Below are 25,047 nucleotides of genomic sequence, written 5' to 3'. Positions count from 1 at the left end.
CCGCCCACCCGCGGCTGCGGCAAACGCAGGTCCGCCCTCCAGCCACGCCCCCCAAGCTCGCCAATCCCTGGGCTGAGGCGGGGCCCAGTGCCTTAACCCCTTTATCGCTGCGCCCAGGCCCGCGCGTGGGACACCTCTAGTTCACCCACCCGCCTTCGGGGCGCTCTGAGCCGGCCCCGAGCCCTCTGCACACTCCGTGTTAACCCTCTATACTCTTGGGCTCAGCCCCCGTCTCTCCTCTTAAATCCAATAGGACAGACCCTTCTTGAACCCCACATCTTTGGCTACAAGGAGCAACTCCTCTGACTTGGGGAAGGGGCTCTAGATGCCGAGCTCCGCGCCCTATTCCTCTCTCGCTCCGGCTCTTCGGGTCGCGGCTTCCCAGCCGACACCTAGAGACCTTACTACTAGTCTGCAAGGTGGGGGCGGGGCGAGCCATCAGGGGTGGATACGACACCGCCCTTGGAAGACCGGCTCAGGCGAGGGGAGAAGTGAGCGGGCATTTGTAAGGTTTTGAGGGTCCTTGACTCCTTCCATCAGCAATCGGAGCCGGTTTGAAACTTGATTCTCACGGAGGATCACTGTCGTAGAGGGAAGGGAGGGCGACCAGGTAAAAGACGTACATTACAACTGAGCAGGGTTTGACTGCTTCATCCTGTGGCCCGAACCTGGCAAGATGCTTTGGCCCTTCATAGTGAGAGGGAAAAAGGCGGTTGTGTCTGATATGGAATACCAGCTTCGCACACGGTTGCCAGGTCTGTGAGAGAGGTGCTCATTCCGCCCCAGGTGGCCCAGGAGGATTGCCGGGAAGAAGTCCGTCTGGAACGGAGGCCTTCACCTTGAATAGGATAGACAAGTAAGCCAGGCCTAGGGTTCAGCATTAGCAAAATCTTTGAGGCACAAAGGATCTGACCTAAAAACTGCAGTTTCTCTGCTCTGTTGGCATTTAATCCATAGTACCTCTACTGTTACAGAGGATTTGTTTGGTCAGCTGTCATTCTATTTAAATAGTTTTTATTTCTGGCTATTTCCTGTTTTCTGAATTTTTCCATATTTGCTTTTATCTCCCATAGTGATTTGTAATGCAGAAAGCCTGTTTTTAATTCTTCTGGTTGTTGCCATTAAGTTTATCAAATAAAAATGCAGTTTATTTTCACAAATTATTAAAGTCAATGACAGAGCATTCATTTTTATGTTCCTCTTCTGTAATGAGAAATTTCCATCTCTTGGCCTGCTGCCCTCACACTACTTATATTTGTCCACTTAATCCAGGATGACAGACTCAGTTTTTATTTGCACTTTTAAGACACAAAATCCTTTTTCAATCGTTTTGGCTTTTGCCAATGATTTAATTGGTAACATCACCGACAGTTTCTTATGCACTAATTTTTCTACTCCTCCTTCAGACCCATCTCCCAACTTGACTAGTGATTTCAAAGTGAACTCCAGGATGTTACATTTTTCTAAGTCTTTGCCCTAGGTGACGGAGAAGGCAATGGCACCCCACTCCAGTACTCTTGCCTCAAAAATCCCATGGATGGAGAAGCCTGGTAGGCTGCAGTCCTAAGAGTCAGACACGACTGAGCGACTTCACTTTGACTTTTTCACTTTCATGCATTGGAGAAGGAAATGGCAACCCACTCCAGTGTTTTTGCCTGGAGAATCCCAGGGACAGGGGAGCCCGGTGGGCTGCCGTCTATGGGGTCGCACAGAGTCGGACACGACTGAAGTGACTTAGCAGCAGCAGCAGCAGCCCTAGGTGAGAATGCCTTTCTGCTGTCCTCACACACAGGGTGGCTTAACTAGTTATAGAATTCTTGAATCTCAAACTTTCCCCCTCAAAATTCTCTTGTCCATATCCCATTGTCTTCGGCTCTTAAAATAGTAGCAAGTACATCTGAAACTAATATTATATGTCAATTATATTGTAGCTCCAAAAAAAGGTAGCAAACCTCGGTTGGTCTCTTTTAGGCGAGCAAATTGCCTGGTGCTTGTTGGAACTTTTCTCTACTCTCAAAAGTCAAACATTTTGCCAGTATAAATCTTAGTATAGGCATTTTTCTATTAAATTTTCAGAAAGTCTTCCTTTCAACTGAGAAAAGGTCTCTTCTGTTATGTTCTTGTCCATTCTATGAACAGATTGTTTTGGACTTTTTTTCTCCTCTAAAATTATCACATTGGATTACCACTGTCAATTAAATCTCTTTGTCCCTTTTCTCTAAATCCTGGGGACAGTATCTCAAGTTTTGGTTTTCACCATCACTGATTTAATTTTCACAGTTAAGGGTATTCTATTTTCTCTAATAAAACATTTAATTCTGTTCATTTTAGTTTCCTTTCGTTTTTACATCTACCTCTGTCTTGATCTCAACTTAGTATCTTTTTATAGTTCTCTGTTCTTATGTCATTAAGAATGTGGTTTTGCATCTTAGGAACACCAGAAAAGTAAGAGAATACCATATCTGACTCTGTTCTAATGCATATGGAAACTCTGATATTTAATAATGTGGACCCTTTTCTGGGAAATAAAATTACAAAAACAAGAAAGATGTTGAAAATACTATCCAAGGAAGATGTCCGAAGCAGGTTCAAGGCCCAGATGGTTTAATGGAAGAATTCTTTCAAACTTTCAGTGATCAGATAATCCTCACCTTGGAAATTTCTATCAGAGCCCAGAAAAGTAAAAATGGTATTTCATTTTATGAAGCCACCATTCCCTTTATACCAATTCCCAATAAAGGAAGAAGGACAAAAAAAGAACCAGTCATACTGATCAGTTTGGGGTGGGGGGATCCTAAATACAAATCAAGGAAATAAAATTAGATATTATTGTATAAGAACTTAATCCATAACTGTCTTAAATGAGAAAAAACAATCATCAAAATAGATGCCAAAAAGTCATTCAAAAGTAAAATAAGAACTCTCATAATTAACTAGGAAAGATTGACATTAAGATTCAATATTTTGTGCTACCTTGACATCTGGTAAAATCCAGAGGGCCTCCAATGGCCTAAACCAAAAGTGGCCCTAGTCAAACAATCCTCCTTATCAAATGGATGAGGTACAGATTATTTCTGAGTACTGTAGTGGGTCTCAGTTCTCTATCAGCCCTCAGATTTATTTTAAAAAGCCAAGCATATCCCCTGCAGGAACCAGGGGCACTCACCCTCTTGCTGCTACAGAGCTGGCCTCCCATAGTCTCTGGTTGTTCACTCTGTTCCTTAGTGCAACACCTCTGTGGCCCTGTGTAGCTTGTGGTGTTCTCTCCTGAGCTGTGAGTATATGTGTTGTCAGTCTCACCTGCTCAGTCCCAGGTACTGTGTTTGGCTATCCCCATAATCCTAAAGTGAGAATCTCTGCCTCACCAATAGGGTGAAGAGCAAGTGATCAAAACAAGAGTATATCAGACTAGCAGGAAAATTCCCTGGCGGTCCAGTGATTAGGACTCCATTTTCACTGCCAAGGACCTGGGTTCAATTCCTAGTTGGGGAATCCTGCAGACCATGAGGAAGGCCAAAAAAAAGAGAGGGTGTATCAGACTAACAAAAATTAAAACTCCATGTTGGTGAGGCTGTAGGAAAATAGGAACTCATAAAATATTTTTGAGAGTATAAACTGGAGTCTTTTGGGAGGACAATTGGGTGATTTATTAAAATGAGAAATGCATTATATCCTTGAACCCAACAATTCCATTTCTGGAAGAAATACCATACCATCACAAATTATATGATAGATGTAAGAAGCCAGTCATTGACATAATGGTTGTAATAGTAAAAAAAAAAAAAAAAAAGTTTTTCTATTAGTAGAAGATTGATCAATAACAATGCAACAATGCAATGCAAGTCCAAAAAAGCAAGTGGCAGAATACCATGTATACACACTATACTCTTAATTTTTCTATTATTTTTAAGAGTAAATACGTACACGCATAGAAAAGCCTGAACAGATACACACCAAACTAATAACAGTGGCTACCTTGAGATGGTGGGATTTCTGGGAGCATAGCAGAAGAGAGGACTCTAGGCACTTTGGTAATGTTTGCATTTTTACAACAAGCATGTGTTACTTTTGTTTAAAAAAAAAAACAAACCTTTATTTTAAGGTAAAGAGGTTTGCTTGGAAGAATAAACAGGTGAGTAAACTCTGAAAATTTAGAAAAACTATTAAAATATTACACATTTGCTCAAAAATCCCTGCCCTAATGGAGTTTGCACCCAAGTAGGAAGAGACAATAAGTAAAATACACAGTGAATTAGAAAGTGGTAAGTACTAAAGAGAAGTTGAGATTGCAGGGGATCCCAATTCAGAATAAGGTAGAAGGCCTTGCTGAAGAGGTGCACTCAAGATACAGACCTGGAGGGTCGGAAGCAAGCCTGAAGTAAAAAAAGATTTCTAGGATGAAATAATTTTATCTATAATAAAATGAGCTTTTCTTTTTCAATGTTTTTCTTTTTCTTTTCAAGCTTTTTTTCAATGTACTAACTAAAGCTTCCAGATACAAAAATGGTTATTTAAATACTATTTTGATTGTAGTTTTTAATGAGATCAATAACTACAAATTGCATTGTTATAGATCTACCTTTTTTGGGGGGGGGGGTCCATGCCAAGTGTCATGTAGGAACTTAGTTCCTTGACCAGGGATCAAACCCATTCCTTCTGCAGTGGAAGTGCAGAACCACTGGACCACCAGGAAAGTCCCAAATATCTACTCTTTTAAATGGCACTAGCTCTAGACTGCGGAGAAGGCAATGGCACCCCACTCCAGTACTCCTGCCTGGAAAATCCCATGGACGGAGGAGCCTGGTAGGCTGCAGTCCATGAGGTCGCTAAGAGTCGGACACGACTGAGCAACTTCACTTTCACTTTTCACTTTCATGCATTGGAAAAGGAAATGGCAACCCACTCCAGTGTTCTTGCCTGGAGAATCCCAGGGACAGGGGAAGCCTGGTAGGCTGCTGTCTATGGGGTTGCACAGGGTCGGACATGACTGAAGCGACTTAGCAGCAGCAGCAGCAGCTCTAGACTGAGTTCTACCAACCTATATAACAGGTCATTCTAAATCACAGGAAAAGAAGGAAAGCTCTCTGTGGACCCAGAGATTATCACATTAAGCGCAGTAAGTCAGAGAGACATTTATATATGAAATCTAAAATGCGACATGCATGGATATATCTACGCAACAGAAACAGACTCATAGAGAACAGATCTGTGGTTGCCAAGGGGAGGGGGAGGTGAAGGAGGGAAGGACTGAGAGTTTGGGATTAGCAGATGCAAGTATTAAATACAGGATGAATAAACAACAAGGTCCTACTGTACATCAGAGGGAACTATATTCAATATCCTGTGATAAACCGTAATGGTCCAGCAATCCCACTCCAGGGAATATATCTGGAGAAAAACATGATCCTAAAGGATACATACACCCCAGTGTCCACTGCAGCACCGTTTATAAATAGCCAAGACATGCATGCAACCTAAATGACCATCAACAGAGCAATGGATAAAGATGTGGAACATATTACTCAGCCATCAAAAAAGAAAGAAGTAATGCCATTTACAGCAACATGGATAGACCTAGAGAGTGTCATGCTGAGAGAAGTAAGTCAGACAGAGGAGGTATATCATATGACATCCTTTATATGTAGAATCTAAAAACAAATGATACAGATGAGCTTACTTACAAAACAGAAAGAGACTCACACACTTAGAAAACAAACTTATGGTTGCCAGGGAGAAGGAATAGTTAGGGAAGGTCATGTACACACTGCTATATTCAAAATGGATAACAAGGAACTACTGTACAGCACATGGAACTCTACTCAACGTTATTTGTCAGCCTGGATGGGAGAGGGGTTTGGGGGAGAATGGACACATGTATCGGAGAAGGCAATGGCATCCCACTCCAGTACTCTTGCCTGGAAAATCCCATGGACGGAGGAGCCTGGTGGGCTGCAGTCCGTGGGATCACTAAGAGTCGGACACGACTGAGCGACTTCACTTTCACTTTTCACTTTCACGCACTGGAGAAGGAAATGGCAACCCACTCCAGTGTTCTTGCCTGGAGAATCCCAGGGACGGGGGAGCCTGGTGGGCTGCTGTCTATGGGGTCGCACAGAGTCGGACACAACTGAAGCGACTTAGCGGCAGCAGCAGCAGCAGCAGCAGGACATATGTATATGTATGGCTGAGTCCCTTCACTGTTCACCTGAAACTACCACACCATTGTTAATCGGCTTTAAAGTTTGAAAAAGAAAAAGAATATACATATCTATATATAGCTGAGTCACTTTGCTGTACAGCAGAAATTAACACAACATTGTAAATCAACTATAATTAAAAAAAAAAGCTAATTTATTTTATAAAGGTAGAATAGTCTTAATGCCAAAATCTGACAAATGAGATAAAAGAAGAAAATTATGTGATTGATAAACCACTTGTCTTCTCCACTAGTTTGTATTAATAGCGTCTATGTAGACAGGATCCTTTATTTAAAATTCCATATTCCCATCTTGGGTTTCCCTAGTAGTTCAGCTGGTAAAGAATACGCCTGCAGTGCAGGAGACCCTGGTTCAATTCTGGGTGAGGAAGATCCCCTGCAAAAGGGCTAGGCTACCCACTCCAGTATTTTTGGGCTTCCCTGGTGTCTTAGATAGTAAAGAATCCTCCTGCAATGTGGGAGACCAGGGTTCAATCCCTGGGTTGGGAAGATCCCCTGGAAGAGGGCATGGCAACCCACTTCAGTATTCTGGCCTGGAGAATTCCCATGGACAGAGGAGCCTCGAGGGCTACAGTCCATGGGGTCACAAAGAGTCGGACATTCCCATCACACAGCACAGCATTCCCATCTTAACACTCTAGTAAGTAAAGATGTCCAAGTCCTAATTCCGAGGACCTGTGACTAACTTAGGTTACATGACAAAAGAGAATTTAGGTTGCAGATAGAATGAAGTTTTCTAATAACTTTAAAATCAGATTATCCAGGTGAGTTGTATGTAATCACAAGGGTCCTTAAAAGTAGAAGTAGTAGGTGGGTGATGGCAGGGGAGATGTGACTATGGAAGTATGGTTTGAGGGATACAACATAGCTTGCTTTGCAGATAGAGGACGGAGGCTCTGGGAATGAGTGGCCTCTTAAAGATGGAAAAGAGCCTCCAGAAACAAACACAGCCCTACCTTGATTTTAGCTCAGTAAGACCTGTGTTGGATTTCTACATAACTATAAGATGATAAATTTGTATTATTTTACAACACTAAGTTGGTGGTAATTTGTTACAGCATCACTAGAAAACTAATGCAAGCATGTAACAGACATTCAACATTCATTTTTAAATGATGAATGAAGCCACAAAATCCCTGGATCTCTAGAAAAATGGGTAAAGATAGAAATATATCATTGGAACTTCCCTGGTGATCTAGTGGTTAAGACGCCGAGCTCCCAAAGGAGGGGGCCCAGCTTCAGTCCTTGGTCAGGAAATAAGATCTTGCATGACACAACAAAAACCCAGCATATATTTTAAATATTTATATATATTATACACACACACACACACACATCATTCACAGAATACAAATGGCCAATAAGCAGTTGTAAACATCTTCAGCTGATATTGAAGATATGTAAATAAAAACCTACCAAATTAGCAGACGGTTGTGATCCTTTGGGATCACACCTACCCACCAAGTTATCCAGAAGGGAACTAGGGCTTCTTCTCTGGAATGACTGGGCAGTAACTCTAGATGCCAAACTGGGGAGCAGACAATCAAATCCATGCTAAAGTTTGGATGTTTGCATAAAGCTTTTTCTAGCTGTGCTTGCTTCATAAAAGAAATAAAAACCTCTGAATCTGTGCCAAAAATTCCTAGGAATGACCAGTAAAAGTCTTGGGGGTTATCTAGACCAATATAAAACTATAACTGAAATGTTGATGACCCAAGTATGATGGGTTTTTTTACAACCTGATGATGTTTACACACACACACACACTCTGGGCCCGTGAAAATGGAAAGCGAAAGGAAAAATAAAAGAACATTATTAGACTGTATTCTCCTTTTTACTACTATTCTTTACTAATTGCACATTTTACCAAAGATAGAAGATGGCTTATGCTTTTATGTTCTCCAGGAATTTTTTTGGGTAATATTTTTCTTTTCTGTTTTTATATAATTGATGTTTTGTTTATACTGACAGAGACTTATCTGTACCTATATGATATAAACCTCATTGCAAGTTATTTAGAAATAGGTAAAAAAGAATACAAGTCACCACCCCACCCACCATCTCAAGTGAGTTTTATGTACTCACATCTATTTGTGAAGCATGTTGGTCCTTCTTAAAGCTCCAAGCAAAATAGTATTTTAAATGATTATTGCATCATGGAAATTATGGTCATGTCCAAACTTGTAATCAGTTTTTATGGAAACCTGCAAACTCCAAAAGTGTTACCAGAATAAATTTTTGTAAAATCTGGGGTAAATTTGTCCAGCAGAAAGTCTTCTCTGTAAACTCTGTACATTAACATTGCAGATAGGTACAGGGGTGGTTAAAATTTTTTTTTATTACCTGCCTTCGGGGTCCACGTTTCTCATATATCCAATATGCACAAACTAAAAAGGCATCAAGACAACTGTCAAGCTAGATATCAAGTATGTGTCCACATACCTACTATAGGGTTTAGCACAGCAAAAAGTGATTTGATTTACTTCACTGATGAGAAATAAAGAAAATAGAACGAAAGAAGTATTTATCTCAGTTACTCAATTACGATACAGTTGGAACACTACTGGTTTTAGTTTGGGGATGATGATGATGATGGATTTGTTTTTTGTATCATTTTAGAAATTTAAGTCAAATTGTAAAATCATATAAGAAAGTTCCAATGACTACTTGGTCAAAGTAAATCTAGTAGGTTACATGCAAAGGGTTATATTTAAACAAGCTTAGCGTTATGGTATCAGTATTTGGTAGGTTCTATTACGAGGTTCCCTTTCACATTCACCTTTAATGAGTAGTAAAATACTGCATTAACCAGTCAAAAATTATGTATGACTAATCAAAAATTATATCAGGCTAAACCAAGGAAAATATTTTTTTTCATTATATCAGGCTAAACCAAGGAAAATATTTTTTTCAATGTCCCCACTGTAGTTTACACTGTTTTTGTTACAACTCTGTGACTACTTTAAGTTATATGATGTGCTACTCTTCACTCAGATACTGCTCCTTGGCCCTGTCAATACATAAGGAACAGGCTCATTAGAACCCTGTTTTTCAAACTGTAGGTCGAGATCTGTGAATGAGCTATATAATCAATTTAGTCACCATCAGCAGTGAAACAGAATAGAGAAATAGGGAGTTCCCTGGTGGTCTAGGGGTTGGGAGTCCGGGATTTCTCTGCTATGGGCCAGAACAGGTGCGGGGTGGCCAAAAAAAAGAAAACAGAGAAACAAATATCAACATACATCAAACCATGATAAGCAAAGGGTTACTGTGAAACTTCAGCTTGCTCATCATCTGTACATATGCACACACACATGTACCAAGTCCTGAATGTAAAATGGTTTTCTTAGTAAGAGATACTGTCAAAAAAGTTTGAAAAACACAGCTTTGGTAGAATAGTCATCTCCAATCTTGGGGGCAGGACTTAGGACTGGAGGTGCCTGGAGCACACACTCGTGAAGGCTTGCTGCAGTACCCGCCAGCAGTACAATGGGGGTGTGGAGGGAGGAGGTGACAGAGTAATAAAGATTTGTGGGATACACAGATTGCAAAGGCTTAAGAAATGAGTTAGTGATTTAAAACACTAATTAAAATATAGCCCAAATGTCTGGGCTCAGCTCTTCCCTACTGGGACCCAAGCTCCCTTTGCACCTTCTCTCATCTTTGCCCCCAACATTCCCTTTTTTTCACCCAACGCTCCATGTCCCTCAGTGAACCATAAATCTTTACATTCTGTACACCTGGCTTCCCCTCAGCCCAGGCCTCCCCTTGTAGTATAGCCCACACACCTGTTGGCTGGATAACTGACCATCTCCCTGTTATACTAATAGCACTGCCCTGCCCCCACCTGTGGATGAGGCCATGTTTTATTTACTGTGGTTCGCTGGGGAACCTTGGAGAAGGCAATGGCACCCCACTCCAGTACTCTTGCCTGGAAAATCCCATGGACGGAGGAGCCTGGTAGGCTGCAGTCCACTGGGTCGCTAAGAGTCGGACACGACTGAGCGACTTCACTTTCACTTTTCACTTTCATGCATTGGAGAAGGAAATGGCAACCCACTCCAGTACTCTTGCCTGGAAAATCCCAAGGATAGAGGAGCCTAGTGGGCTGCCGTCTATGGGGTTGCACAGAGTCGGACATGACTAAAAGCAACTTAGCAGCAGCAACAGCAGCTGGGGAACCTACCTCATTCATACTCAGTATTTAATAGTTTTTTAACTTTTGATCAATTTTGTAAACAACTCCTTTGAAAAGATGAGTTTACTACATGGTTCTCCAACCACTGCTTTTCAATACACCTTGAAGGTGCATTAAAAAAGAAATGTTATGGAACTTCCCTGCTGGTCCAGTGGTTAAGAATCTGCACTTCCACTGCAGGGGACGCAGGGTCCATCCCTGGTCAGGGATCTAAGACCCTATCTACTGCATGATGAGGCCCCAGAAAGAAAAGCTGTGAAAGAACCAAACTACTGGGAGCAAAGTGCTTTCAAAACAGACCTGTTGGGCTGGGGCTGGGCTGTGAAGATGAGGCACCTGTAAGCACAACAAGCACTGTGTAATTTAGGGGTTACAAAACCCAAAACTTATCGGTTTGATTGAAGCCATCAGTCTAGAGTTCCTGACAGAAGAGGAAAAATCTATGAAAGAGGAGCCACAAAACATGTTGAGGACTCAGATGGGTCTCTGGTTCTGAATCACCATCCTCCGCCAGTTATTTATACCCTCCGCCAGTTGAAATAATCACCTTTGTGCTTCAGGATAAGTGAAAACTGTACCCTCAGGAAAAAATATAAGTACAAACAGAGCTAGTGAATAAGCAAATGTAAATCCACTGAACTGAAATGTTTATCATCAGTTTTAGCAATGCAGATACCGATCAGTAATGTAACCATGTGTGTCTGGTCAACTTTTTAAGGTATAAAAGTATTTAAAAATAATTTCATATACAGCTGGCCTTTGAACAAAATGGGTTTGAACTGTTTGAATCCACTCATGAGGTGATTTTTTTCAGCATAAATACTATGGTACAGCACAATCTGTGGTTGAGTGAACCTGCAGATGCAGAACCACAGATATGGAGGAACTTTGGATAGAGGACTGGCCGTAAGTTACACAGGCAGATATTTACCTGTGTTGAGGGCCAGTACACCCAACGCCCTGTTGTTGGTCAACTGTACTCACGTGGGGAGTTTAAATTCTTAGAAGTATTTAAGTAATAATTAATATGTGCATGAAAATTTGTCTAAGTGGTTAAACCTGAAAGTTTTCATGTATTAGTTGTTGAAACACTAATCACTTACTGTCTGGAAGAATATTCATTTAATAAATTTGTTAGACTAGTAGACTGATTACTAAATAGCGCACAAAGGATTACAGGTTCTTCTCCACACTAAGCTGTTGGAACATAAAGAATCTTAGAAGGCTTCTGGGATAGGAGGGAGGGTTATGCCTTTTTCACACTCCTACCCTATGGGCAGTGTCCTGAGGATAGAATGCAGTGGCTGGGGCTGCCACAGCCGTCTTATTATGTGGATGGCAGTGGCTGAGGGAAAGCATGGAAGCCCTCTCCACTATGGATTTTAATTACTTGCAACTTTTCGGCCTGCCTTTCCACCCCACCTCCACCTCCATCACCAGCTCTCAACCTTGGTTACTCATTGGAATCTCTTATTGATTCTCCCTGGACCCACCCTGAGAGATTCTGATTGAACTGGTCCAGGGTACAGCCTGGCATGAGATTGGGGTATGCTCCCCAGGTGACTTTAATGAGCAACCAGGGCTGAGAACCACTGCTCTAACTGTAAGCCAGCTCCTCTTTTCCCTTTGGATTTTATCTCCCTCACACTGGGTTATCTGTGTCTAGTTCTTCTTCCTAGACTGAGCTCCCACTGGCCTTCCAAACAACGCAGGTAGCGCTTTTCAGCCCATTGCTGACTGAAATACCAGAGTCCCACCGTACTTGGAATATAGGTACTATAGTTTTTGCTTACAGAATCAAATGAGTCAAAATCACCCTTGATAATCCCTCAGGAAGGGTCTATTCTGGGAGCCTGATGCCCCATCTCCCCATCACCATCTACGTAGGTAGTTTCCTCCTGGACTGGAACAGAAAGCTGCCTCTTCCTCCACCAGGCACCAGAGTTAAGTATGTGGTTGTGTTTAGGGGCCATGTTGCATAAAAAATACACATTTAAACACATGCCTCACCCCCAGCACAGCAGGAAGCTCATGCCTTGAACAGCCCACAGGAACCACTGACTGACCCTATGGGAGACACACATCTCCCATCTCACACCTACTCCTGAACATATGGTCCTTACATCCCCCAGTGGGTGGAATCGCCCACACCATTTAAACTTTTGTCAAGGATGTAGAACTGAATTCATGTGAAGTCCTATATGAAGCAAGGTCCCTCCACCGCACAATTCCATCCAGCTCAAGCAGGTCTTCCCCTTCTTTCTCCCTGTCCCACAAGCAGCTGGCTCAGCCTTTCTCCTCCCTGACCTCCCTTCCCTCCCACTTAAGGCTGATGTTTTCTAGGACTCTTTATCTGTGGCACCTCTCATTAACTCTTCTTCATAAGAGCTCTCATGGTGAGAACTCCTTCCTCAATTCGGGGAGATGTTGTCCCAAGAGGATTCCCTCTATGGCTCTGGTAAGGTGGGAGGGGTGGGAGTAAGACCTCATCCAGGCTTTGGGGACTGGGCATGCAGGCCACAAAGGAACAGAGTAAATGATCAGTGTTTTTTGAATGCATGCATTCATAACAATGGAACTTGCATCTGTTTCCAAAGGACCCCACCCCAATCCCCAAGATAAATTCCAAAATGAGATTTTCACCAGCTCATCTGGCACCCCAGGCCAGGCCTTCTGCCACACCAAACCACACCAAGCTCACGAGTACTGATTGAGCCTTTAATCTGTAACTGCCTGGCCACACTCCATCTGCCCCAAGATGGTGAAAAGGAACAAAGATGTATGGCCAGGTAGGCCATGCCAGCTCTCAGTCCAAGAGGGAAGTCCTAGGTCAGGCTGGGGCCTGAGCAGGGGTCTCCCGGCCCCAGGCGATGAGGGAGTTGCTGGCCTGGGCAAGCTCAGTGATGGATACCCGGCCCCGCTGCCGGATGAAGTTAGCCACCGCAGCCAGTTCCTCCGGGGTTATGTAGATGAACTTGCCCCGGTCGTCAATCACACCTGTGGGGACATGCAGGTCGTGGTGCTGAGCCCTCCCCACATGCCCAGCGACCCACCCACTCCTCCTGCCTGCCTGCTTGGCCTTTCCCAGCTGTATCCAACTTTGGTGAGTCACATCAGGCTTCCTTGCCTGTCCTGTCACCCAAAGCCATCACCAGGCCTTGGCATCCTCCTCGTTGAACTGCATCCCCCTTCTCAGGGCCCCTCCTTGTACCCTGCTCCCCTACCCAGGGTGCTCATCCTAGCCTTGCAGCCCCACACGGCTAGATGCTCCCCAAGGCCAGGGCCCGCAGTGACACTGTCCTCCTCTCACCTGTAAGAGTCCCCTCAGCCAGCAGGTCCTGGATGCGGTTTATGGTGTCCTGTGAGGAGAACAGTTCTTAGAGTAGGGACAGGCACTGCTGCCCCCAGAAGGAGCACCTACAACCTTCCTCCCACCACAACCAAACCTCTCCTCTCCTTCTCATGGCCACCCTGAAATGTGACTCCACGTGTCTCCTTTGGAGGGTCCTAGAGGGAAGGGGCTCTGGTCCTGGAGTCTGGCAGGACCCCCCCACCCCCACCCCGAGAGAGACTCCCTTCCAACCAAAAGAGAAGTGGTGACATTTGGCTGAGGAGGCTGGTATGGCCTGTTGTAGGACAGCTGTCTAGGTAATTGGATTTGGGCTGCTGGAGTGATGGGGTTCAGACCTTTTTCTTTTTTTTCTTCCTGACTGTTTTCCAACTAGTTATAAAGGCAGGATGCCTGGGGTGACGAGAGATTCCTACAGTATACTCACTCTTGGTTGGGGGTAGGGGGGAAGGGGCATTGAGACTCTCCATCTTTAGGGCAGGCCCATTCTGACAGCCACACACATTCCATGGCTGCACTCCACATACAGGCCACCCTGCAGGGCTTACCTGAGTACGTAGGCCCACCTGGGAAGCCAGGTCTTCCAAGAGCACGACCTTGGACTGCTACAAAGGGAGGAGAAGGTGCAAGGCTGAGCTTGGGCAAATCCTTTTCCATACTGGCACCCTCTGAAGTTGGTGTTCTGATCTGATCTGCTCTGCGTGGCTAGACACACACTGTGCAGATCCTACGGGAGAGCCTTGTTCCCCTCACACACTACTCAAACACTCTCCCAATCACCCATACAGAGGACATACACGTTCATAAACTCTCCTGTTCCCCTGCTTGTGGGCAGCGATCTGCCCGCCAGGCCCTTGGACTGAGGACCACCCTGAGACAGCAACACACCTGCAGAACCAAGCACAGCTGACGGCTTCTCCTCTGCAACCAGAGGTGTCTTTCTAATACATTGGACAGGCTGGAAGGGGAAACGCCACAGAGATGAAGGGGAGGAATGACAATCACCAAAAGCTATTTTAAAAAACCTTTTCTGGGACTTGTGTTCGCTGAGAACTTGCCAGGACCAGGCACTGAGAAGGTGTGGGAGAAGCAATGTTGAACAGGACATGGCCCACAGCCCCGCCAAGGAGAAGGTGAGAATGGGGAGAACAGAGCAGATAAACAGCCCCAGTAAGCCAGGACCTAGGCAGCTCAGTCTTGCCTCACCTTTGCTCACTGCTCCCTAGCCCAAAGATCACGACAATGCTGACATGCCCATACTTCCTGTCACCATCCTCTTCACACTGTATGAGCCCTCAAGATAACTGTCAGTAACACCAGCCAGCACTTTTCACACACAGCCATGTGCCCACAAGCTTCCTTCACACCCTCAGAAGAAACTTTAGTTCCCAGGGGGTGCAGCTGAGGGTCCACTGGTGGGCTCTACCTGCATCTGCCCCGTCTCCCTCAAAACAAAGAGCACATGACTTGTGAGAAGGCGATCGTCTGCATTTCCGTGAATCTTCCACAGCAAATGAGCTGGGGGAGGACTGACACGGTGACACCTCCCCAGCTGCAGATGGCGTGAGACTGTTCGAAATGCCAGACTGAATATGTAAGCAGGGAGGCAAGTGAATGGCAGTTGGGCCAGGGCGTGGGCAAGTACGAGGTGACCTGGCCAGCTGGCCTCTACCTACAAAGCAGGGAGTGGGTGCCGGGCTCCCAGCAACAGCTCAGAGTGTGATTATGGAGTCACCCCAGGTGGTCCCTGAAAACCTGGTCTGAGGGGTTGTTGGCACTAAAAGTATGTCTGGAAAAACTAATCAAGTCAACCAACCCAACCCAACCAGAAGGGAGAGTGAACCAACAATATCAAATTACAGCCGAGCTTCATGTAACTGCTACGCACAGAAATGTCCCTCTAGTTCTGAAACCCTAGGATGAAAGGGCCCATCCCCTTAAGCCAAGAGGAAGGTGGGTAGGCTGAGTTTTGGAAGTTCTCCTTTTCCCTACAACAGGAGCTCTGGGACAATCAGCTAGCATAAGCTGGAGAAACTTCTACTAAACTCCAAAAGAGCTTGGAAAACACCAGAAAATGGCCCCTCCGGAGAGCTGCTGAGAGCAAGGATAGGAACTTCCCTGGGGGTTCTCAGGTCTCTGCCTTGTGGGGGCGGAGACTGAAGCTGATGCAGGAGGGCTTCCTGGAGGAGAGACTCAGGGCTGTGTTGCTGCCCACTGAGTGGGTGGGGACAGTGAGCTCCAAATAGAGGAGAGTGTGACATATCCTGCCCAGGGTTGCAGCCCTCAATCAGGTGTGCCAGGGTGGAAAATGGACTCTATGAGAAAGGAATGGTCAGTCTGAGGGAGCCTTCTCCCTCTCAGGAACCCCCAGCCCCTAGGCTGTGAGCCTAGCCCCTTGCAGCTAGGAGGTGTATAAACCCTGCTCTCTTCTGGGAGAGGTGGGGGGGATTATGCAAGCCCTGGCTCCTTGGCACCCCTAGTACCACCCCCACCACCGCCTCCGCTCCCTCTGTACTCCTTCCCTCAGCCGCCTCTGCACCCTAAGCTGCACTTGAAAACCTCTCCCCTCATCGCATCCTTTGTGGGAGAGAAGTTGCTTAGCAGCAAAGCAGAGCAGGACATGCTTATGCAACCGGAGCAGTATTCAGGAGGCCCGCGCTGCAGCTGCAGACGGAAGGGGGCACACCTGCTACCCTGCCCTAGATTCCAAAGGAAACATCCTCCAGTATCCCGAGGAAGACCCAAGTTCCTGGTCAGGAACACGTGGCAGGGGATGTGGCTTCTCCTCAGTATGACAGAACTGGTAGAAAACACGTGTGAAGAAACTTGAAAACACAATGACTCACTAAGCGTGGGGTCTGAAGAGCAGGGAAACTGTCAAACCCTAAGCATGAGGAAGCTATCAGACCTCCCACACAGATCAGGTCCTTCCCCACCTTTGGGGTCAGAGGAGAAGGGGCTTTCCTGGCCAGGACCCTAGCAGGCCCACCTGCCCACTCCTGCACAAGCTTGAGTGACATGTGTGCAGACCCCGCTTGGGCCTACCCCCTCCAGGCCCTGAAGATGAACCCAACACACATACAAGAAGCAAGCAGCTGACACCAGGTTCTGCTCTGCATTTCTTACCTTAATGTAGTTGATGAATTCGGCCAGGAAGCTATGGGACTAGAGAAGCAGAGAAATCAAGATGAGAGTCCCCTGGCCAGGGCCACAAGGCTCTATGCCTACCCACCTACCCAGCCGAGTGCCTGTCCAACCACCTGGGTGAGCAGCACAGCCTCCTGTGGGGAGGGGATCGAGGCACCACCTCTCCCAAAGACAAGGTCTCGGCCACTAGAGCCTGCTGATCCTGATGCCCACCCGCCTCTCACTGGAAGGCCAGGGAAGCAGGTGAGGAGCCACAGGGTGTCTGAGATGGGGCTGTGCTGCCTTTCTGGGCTCAGGGAACATTTTCTAGGGCTGGTGGACCCACCTGCTCCTCAGTCATGGTCTCGCCCACACCCTCCTCCTCCACCACGAAGGTCTCCTTCAGTTTCAGATACTCTTCATGCTCCCGCTGGGCCTGCTCCTCCTGGGCCTTCCTCTCCTCCTCTTCCTGTGGACACAGAGGAGGCAAGAGTCAGATAGAGTGGCCATCCTACTCTGTTTTAGTCTTTGCTGCTCCCAGAGGCCAGAGACAGAGCTCAGGGACAGAGCTCCTTCAAGACCTTGATCCCTCTGGCCCCTAAGCTAAACTGCACGATCCCTCTTCTCAATCAGTTCTATCACTTCCCAGACGCTGCTCAGCATCCCTCTCCCTGAAAATCCTGCCATGAATGTCTTATAACATCCTCCAGCCACCCCCTCCCACATCCCGCCCTGTCATGTCCAAGCTTTTTGAACAAAACCCAGGTTCCATTTCCCATCAGTCAACTATCCCTCTAGCCCACTCCAATCTGGCTTCTGCACACTCAGCTCCACCAAAATAAGTCCTGCTATGGCCTCACCCATGTCCTCTACCCACCAAACCCAAGGGACAACCATCAGGCCTCATACCCCAGTCCTCTCAGTGGCCTTGGGGAGAGCCTACCATCCCCTCTTCCATCCCTCGGCTTTCAGACCCTACCTCTCCTGGATCTCCTCCTGTTCTTCGGGTCATTCTTCCCACCTCCTCCATCACTCAGCCCAGTCCCTTCTCTCTCCTCTACTCTCTAGGCCACCTCACTATGCCCACAGCATCAATTATGCCCTAATGAAAAACGAATGAAATCCCAACAATGTGTTAAATTCACTAAATAATAACGTATTATTACCAGCTATAAAAAATATACCACAGTAAGGTATGATGTTAATGGTAAGGGTATCCGAGTGCCAGTGACTGCTGCTGTTGTATCCCTCCACAAATCTCTCTTCCCAAACACACGACTGCCCACGTGGCACACCCACTGGGCCGTCTCACAGACACCTCAAATTGATGATGTCCCAGAAAGACCCTGTGATCTACCCCCCACACATCTGGACTCCTCCTGAATCCTTGGCTTAGCGAATCTCACAGCTATCTGGCCAGCTGCCCTGGTCAGAAATGAGGCTCCAGCTACCACTTCTTTCTTTAACTTCTGGAAAACTGCTTGATCCATCCACCAACACCTAATGCAACAGTCTTGCCCCAAACCAACCCATTTTCCAGAATTCTCAGAAAGATCTATCTTAAACATGAAGATAAAGCTGTGACATGGAATATACAGGATGAGCCTGGAGCATTTTTCAGTGTCAAAAGTAAGAAAGTACTCAAAGAAGAAAAACAGTAAGGGTATGTCAAAGGTAAACAGGGGCCAACTAAAAGCACTCCCAGTAGCCAAAGCTAGAACAATCTAAGCAAAAAAGTAAATAAGATAGCATTGGATGGGACTGCACTGGTAGTCAGGTGGTTAGGACTCTGCATGTTCACTGCTGAAGGCCTGGGTTCAGTCCCTGGTTGAGCAACTAAGATTCCACAAGCCATGTGGCATGGCTAAAAAACAAAGATAGCACTTGGATTATGATACAAAGTGCAAAATAGATATTCATAAGTCCAAGTAGATACAAATAAACAATTGAATAAATAAAGAAAAGATAAATCTGTACAAATGAATTTCAAATACTTCATGTAAATACTCTCCTCTTAAGTAGATGGAGCATAACTCCCTACTTCTTAAGTGTGGGCTGTGCAGTAGCTTGTTTCCAAGAAACCATGGGAAATGGAGAAATCTGGCAAACATAATCTTGGCCAGGTGATCAAGGTTAACATACAAGTGATAAGCCAAGTCGATAACATGAAACCTTGATATGTTGTGTTGAGGATGGCACTCCACCTCTGGTCTTCCTCCCAGAAATCCATAACCCCCATTCTAACCTTGACAGTAACATAAGCCGAATGCAAATAGAGGAACATTTTATAAAACACTTTCCCAACAGTTCTCAAAACTGTCAAGGTCATCAAAAGCAAGGAAAGTCTGAGAAACTATCACAACTCAGAGGAACCTAAGGAGACATGACAACTAAGTGTAACGTGGCATCCTGGATGGGACCCTGGAAAAGAAAAAGGATATTTGGGCAAAACTAATGAAATCCCAATAATGTGTCAAATTCACTTAATAATAAATTATTAGTTGTAAGAAATATACCACAGTAAGGTGTAAGGTACGATGTTAATAGTAAGGGAAATGGGGTGTAGGGGAGAAGAGCCCCAGAATACTTTAGGTGCATTATTATAATCAATGTTATAATTAAATGTTACAATTATAATCAGAGAAAAGTGAACTCTGAGGCTGGGAAAGATGGAAGACAAAAGGAGAAGGTGGCGGCAGAGGATGAGATGGTTAGATGGCATCACTGACTTAGTGGACATGAATTTGAGCAAACTGTGGAGACAGTGGAGGACAGAGGAGCCTGGCATGCTGCACTCCACAGGATCGCAAAGAGTTGGACACGACTTAGTGACTGAAATCTTCTGCTGTGTTCCAGCGCATTTGTCACAGCATCCAGAACCAGGCTTTCTGGACATCCAGTGTCCCTGAATAACAAGGCCAGTCAGAGGCCAAAGGTACCAGGCTATGGGGTCTTCCCAGCTGGGCAGCCCAGGCTCTTACTCTATACACCCCACAACTTTATGGTGGTGCCCTTCCTGGGCACCTGATTCTCAAAAGGAAGGAAGCACCTGGCAAACAAAGGCTGATTCACCACACTTACTGCAGTGCTCTCCATTCTCCAAGCATCTTCTCTATGCCAGGCCCTGAACAGAACCTGCTATAGATATGATCCACCATCTCTTACAATGTTCTTTAGTGGCCCAAAGGGCCTCAGGATTCAGAGTCCCCCCGCCCCACCTCACCTCTCTGATCCCTTTCCTTCTTCCTTACCCTGCTCTAGCCACTCTGTCTCAGCGTTCTTCAAATGCTTCAGGTGTGTTCAATAAATTACATGCACAAAATTTCGGTTTCAGGCTCATTTTTCAGCAGCAGCTTTATAGAAGCTGTGCCCAGAACACAGAAAGCAAATAAATCAGGGCCTGCACCTGGCTCACAGCCCCTCTTCTAGGCTGCAGGTGCAGGGAAGCGGCATGGGAAGCAAGAGGGCTTCCCAGGTGGCGCTAGCGCTAAAGAATTCACCTGCTAATGCAAGAAATGCAAGAGACGTGGGTTTGATCCCTGGATCGGACGATTCCTTGGAGTAGGAAATGGCAACCTGCTCCAGCAGTCTTTCCTGGAGAATTCCAAGGACAGAGGAGCCTGATGGCCTACAGACCATGGGGTTACAAAGACTTGGACACCACTGAGCGTGCGCGAGCATGCACATGCATGCACACACATACACACACGAAGTAAGGCTGCCTGGGCAGCAGACAGAAGTCAGCTTCTGGGGCCTGGCTCACCTTCTGTTCCTCCTCCAGGCGAAGCCGTTCCTCCTCCTTCTTCCACTCTGCTTCACGCTGTGACTCAAGGCGTTTCCGTTCCTCACGCTCAGCCTCCTCTGCCTGGAGAAAGGCTTTCATAGTTGGGACATCTCCACCTCCAGCCAGAGCCTGCCCACCTCCCAAACAGGCCAGGTCAGGCCAAAGACCATGGTTACAGGAGATGGAGTTAGGCAAGCATCAAACACCCACCCAACATGAGGGGACGGTCTACTACATAGGAGACATGGAAGGCAGGGCCCTTTCCCACCTCTCAGAGCTGCACCCCATCCCTCCTGCTTGCCTCACGTTGGGCTTTTCGTGCTTGTTTCTCCTCCAGCTTCCGTAGTTTCTTGGCTCCAATTTTCCCTGACAAGTGAGTTTCCACTGGCTTCTCTATGTCTTCTTCCTCTTGGGCTGAGTATGGTCAGAGAAAAACACGTCAGGTCCTGGCCACAGAAGACGGATGATATTCACCTTCTCTCTTGTTGCTCTCCTTGAGGGGGATTTCCTTCCACTCACTTGCAAATACCACTAGCCCAGCTCTCCTCTTAAAGCCTCTGCCATGCAGAAATTTGTCTGGGATGTGTGTGTTAGGTTTGGGAGAGGGGTGAGTGAACCATGGGGCAAGAAAATAGATGATAACATTAGACGCTGCTGCTGCTGCTGCTTAGTTGCTTCAGTCGTGTCTGACTCTGTGTGATCCCATAGACGGCAGCCCACTGGGCTCCACCGTCCCTGGGATTCTCCAGGCAAGAACACGGGAGTGGGTTGCCATTTCCTTCTCCAATGCATGAAAGTGAAAAAATAAAGTGAAGTCGCTCAGTCGTATCCGACTCCTAGCGACCCCATGGACTGCAGCCTACCAGGCTCCTCCATCCATGGGATTTTCCAGGCAGGAGTACTGGAGTGGGGTGCCATTGCCTTCTCCGACATTAGACACTACATAGCCATAAAGAGGGCACTTGAGTCCTTGGGTGAAGCCCTCAGAGAATGAGTGTACCCCCACAAGGAAGAGTGCTGGGATAGAAGGAGTGGACTGAAGAATTCTCTAGGTCACTCTAAAGACTCCTGCCCTTCTGTTTGGACACTGAGAGCCTAAATGAAGGAAGAAGGGGTTGGCCCAATGGAATAGGGATCAGGGTCCAGAGCTGCCAGTCCCCAGGGAACAAAGGATGGGTCCTAAGTCTCCCCTAGGGGCTTCCCTGGTAGCTCAGTGGTAAAGAATCCACCTGCCAATGCAGAGACGTGGGTTTGATCTCTGGGTCGGCAAGATCCCCTGGAGGAGGAAATGGAAACCCACTCCAGTATTCTTGCCTGGGAAATCCCAGGACAGAGGACTCCATGGACTCACAAAAGAGTCAGACATGACTTAGCGACTAAACAACAACAAAGTGTCTCCTAACCACATCCAATGATTCCCAGACATTCCTCCCACACTACGGCTTCACACTGCATTCTTTTGCCCAGCTTTGGGGTCACCTCACCCTCTAACCCAGGCCCCTTCTCCACCAGGCTGGGCCCCTCTCACCTTGGATGATGGCCTCCTCCTCATTCTCATCGGCCCAGGCCACTCTCTGGGCTCGACGCTGGGCCTGCAAGCGGCTGCCCAGGTCTCTCCGGCGCCGGGGCCTGCCTGCAGCTCTCTGCTCCTCGGGCTCTAAGGGCTGAGGCCGAGCCACTCGGCCTGCTGCTGCGGGTACCTCTTCATTGTGCAAAGACTCTTGGGCAGCTGTAGGGAAGAGAAGCACCATGATTCTCTCTGGCAGCCCAACTCACCTCTTGGCAGGGGGAACAGCATCCTGGAAGCCTCACTCTCCTCTGCTCAATTTCCTCCAAGCTCCTGCTGCCCACAACAAAGTCCTAATTTCTCAGCCTGACTGTGGAGTCTTTCATAACCCAAACCCTGACCTTGGTCCAGTGCAGCAAGAGCACTCCTTTCCTCCCACCTCTGTTGATACCCTTCTTTCCTCTTAAGGCCCCATCTTTCCAGCTGACCTGTCAGGAGACTACCACCCTGCAAAATGGAGCTGTTCTACCTCTTCCAGAAGCCCACCTTGACCTCTCCAGGCCTCATCTGAATGAATGCCCACAGCAGGACTGTATTAATCTTTTGCCTAACACCACCTGCCACGGTTTTATCCGGAACTCCAATTAGAGAGCGGACCTGAAGGTGAAGTCTCTCCTCCCAGGAAGACTTGTTGGCTATTTGCCTTACCTCAGCTTCTCTGTCCCCTGCCCCTGAAAGATGCTGCGAATAGCTTGTGGGCCCAAGGAAGGGGAGGGACATATACCCAAACTCATATGCCGATAAAGAAATGATGGAGAGGGGGCCAGGGTGGAGGATGACAGGTGTATCTGTTACGTGCCCTGGCAGCTGACACGGCCTTCCGGGAGGGATGCAAAACAGGGAGGAGGGTGCATGCACACATGGGTGTTCTTGAGGGGTAAGGAGAGAGCTTGCTGGAGCCACCTCATACTCTTTTCTGTTCACAGGTAGGTAGAAAACACTTAGTGGCCCCCTTCTCATCAGCGGCTCTGGAGCCGGCCTGGCAGGGATGGGAAACCCCTGTGGATCGCTCAACGGACGCAGAAGGATGGTAGTGTCTGCCAGGGCCTGGCCCTCAGGGAGGGCCAGGGGCGAGGAGATGAGGGCACGCTCTCTTTGGGGGCCAGGAAAAAGGTGTAGGGACCCTGCCACTCGGTCCGCGAGCTGGCATCTGCACTGCAGCGAGCTGCTGGTCGCCGCCTTGCGCGCATGCTCAGGCGTGCTGCCTGCGGGAGGTGGAAGGCGCGGAGATCTGGTCAGCTGCGCCTGGCAAGTCCGCGCATGCGCGTGAGCCGCGGCTCCACGGCCTACACAGACTGAGGAGATAAGAGGACGCGTGGCCCCACCGGCCCTGGCGCGGCGGCATCTCCTACCTGCTGCCGCCCGGCCCCGGCCGCGAGTCAGGAACAGAATAAGCCCGACAAGCAGAGCCGCCACCACCAAGTACACCACGGGGGACACCATGATGTTGACTTCCAGGTGGAACCTGCGCGTTCACCCAGACACCCGGGCTCTCCCAGGCTCCGCCCAACGCCCATCTGGCCCCTCCTATTTCCTATCTAGACTCCGCCCACCTCTCGGCCCCGCCCTGGCCTAACTAAATGGAGGCCCTAGTTTTTTTTCTTAATCAATCTGCTGCACAGCACATTGACTCAGTTGTGTGTGTGTGTGTGTGTGTGTGTGTATATATATATATATATATGTATACTTTCTGTTTTAGGATTTTTTTTTTTTTCTGGTTTGGCTCACAGCTCGTGGGATTCTCAGTTCCCAGACTAGGGATTGAACCACTGTCTATTTTCAAAACAGTAAACAATACCAGAGGGATTTCCTCAGTGGGTAAGACTGGGCACTTCCAATGCAAGGGGCCAGGGTTCAATCCCTGGTCAGGGAACTAGTGCCCACTTCCTGCAACTAAAGATCCCATCTCCCACAACTGAAACTAAGACCTGGTGCAGCCAAATAAAAATATATGTTAAAAAAAAAAGCATGCAGGCAACCATTCAAATACTAAAAAAATAAAAGGAACTATTTCAGAGGTAGAATTAATAGGATCTGACAATCTCCTTTGAAGGCAAGAATTGCCTTTTTTCACTTTAGTTTCCTCCACAATGAAGGAAGTGCAGTTCCAAAGAGATTATTCCATCATAATCCTAGCTAAAGAAATAAAAATTCACATTTTAATTCTAACAGTCTATTTAATGAACGAATAATGCAATCCCTTTCATTTCTGTTCAGAACAACAAAGAACCTATTTCTTTATATGTTGGATCATCAGTTAGGTAAAGCAATCAATATGTCTCTGTTCTGTCTTGTTGCCTAAGAGGATTTCTGTCACTTGCGACCAAGGATCCTGATTAAAGATCACACATACACAAACTTCCTCATACAATTTTTTGTATTCACATATCTTCTCCCTCCTCACCAAGTTCTTGGGCCCAAAGACCTTCAGGATGATTGACTGCTTGATTGGTTTGCAGGATCTTAGTTCCCAAATCCTCAACAATGAAAGCAGAGTCCTAACCATTAGGCCACCAGGGAATTCCCCAAGGCCATCAGATTTAGAGTGAGGTCCAGCTCACTCTAAGAGTGAATACTCACTTCCAATACTCCTGCTTAATAACCTTTGTGGTCTCCCACATCTTGTTGAGGAGCCCTCAATCAACCTAGGTGGTTCTCTCAGCCTCCAGGGCTCTGACTGTCTTTGTGCTGATCATACCACGTGGTTCTTATCTGTGGTACACGAGGTGCCTATACTCAGTCCCTGGAAAGCTCCTCCTAGCCTATCAGGAGGTCAGCTTTGCTGAGGTGAACCTCTTTTGTGAAC

General features: G+C 46.8%; 1 protein-coding gene across 1 annotated transcript; it reads right to left on the bottom strand.

Moving 5' to 3' along the window:
- Positions 1 to 13,112: 13,112 nt before the first annotated feature.
- Positions 13,113 to 23,746, bottom strand: DDRGK1 (DDRGK domain containing 1). The gene is made up of 9 exons (XM_070381302.1): positions 23,594 to 23,746; positions 22,203 to 22,403; positions 20,976 to 21,088; positions 20,654 to 20,755; positions 17,237 to 17,359; positions 16,891 to 16,929; positions 14,313 to 14,369; positions 13,726 to 13,774; positions 13,113 to 13,412 (listed from the first exon to the last, which is right to left on the bottom strand). The coding sequence occupies exons 1-9, from the start codon at positions 23,682 to 23,684 to the stop codon at positions 13,246 to 13,248; spliced, it is 942 nt and encodes a 313-aa protein (XP_070237403.1). The 5' UTR covers positions 23,685 to 23,746; the 3' UTR covers positions 13,113 to 13,245.
- Positions 23,747 to 25,047: the final 1,301 nt, after the last annotated feature.

Source organism: Bos mutus, chromosome 13 (assembly GCF_027580195.1).
Source record: "Bos mutus isolate GX-2022 chromosome 13, NWIPB_WYAK_1.1, whole genome shotgun sequence".
NCBI classification, from domain to species: Eukaryota; Metazoa; Chordata; class Mammalia; order Artiodactyla; family Bovidae; genus Bos; species Bos mutus.
This window is presented reverse-complemented; position numbering and strand designations above follow the sequence as displayed.

Excerpts from the sequence above, each read along its gene's own strand:
- DDRGK1 (XM_070381302.1), bottom strand. The coding sequence starts at position 23,684 with ATGGTGTCCCCCGTGGTGTACTTGGTGGTGGCGGCTCTGCTTGTCGGG. Across the intron at positions 21,089-22,202 it reads GGAGGAGGCCATCATCCAAG|CCCAAGAGGAAGAAGACATA; the intron begins GTGAGAGGGGCC and ends GACCATACTCAG. Across the intron at positions 13,413-13,725 it reads GGCTGAGGGGACTCTTACAG|GTGTGATTGACGACCGGGGC; the intron begins GTGAGAGGAGGA and ends ATGTCCCCACAG.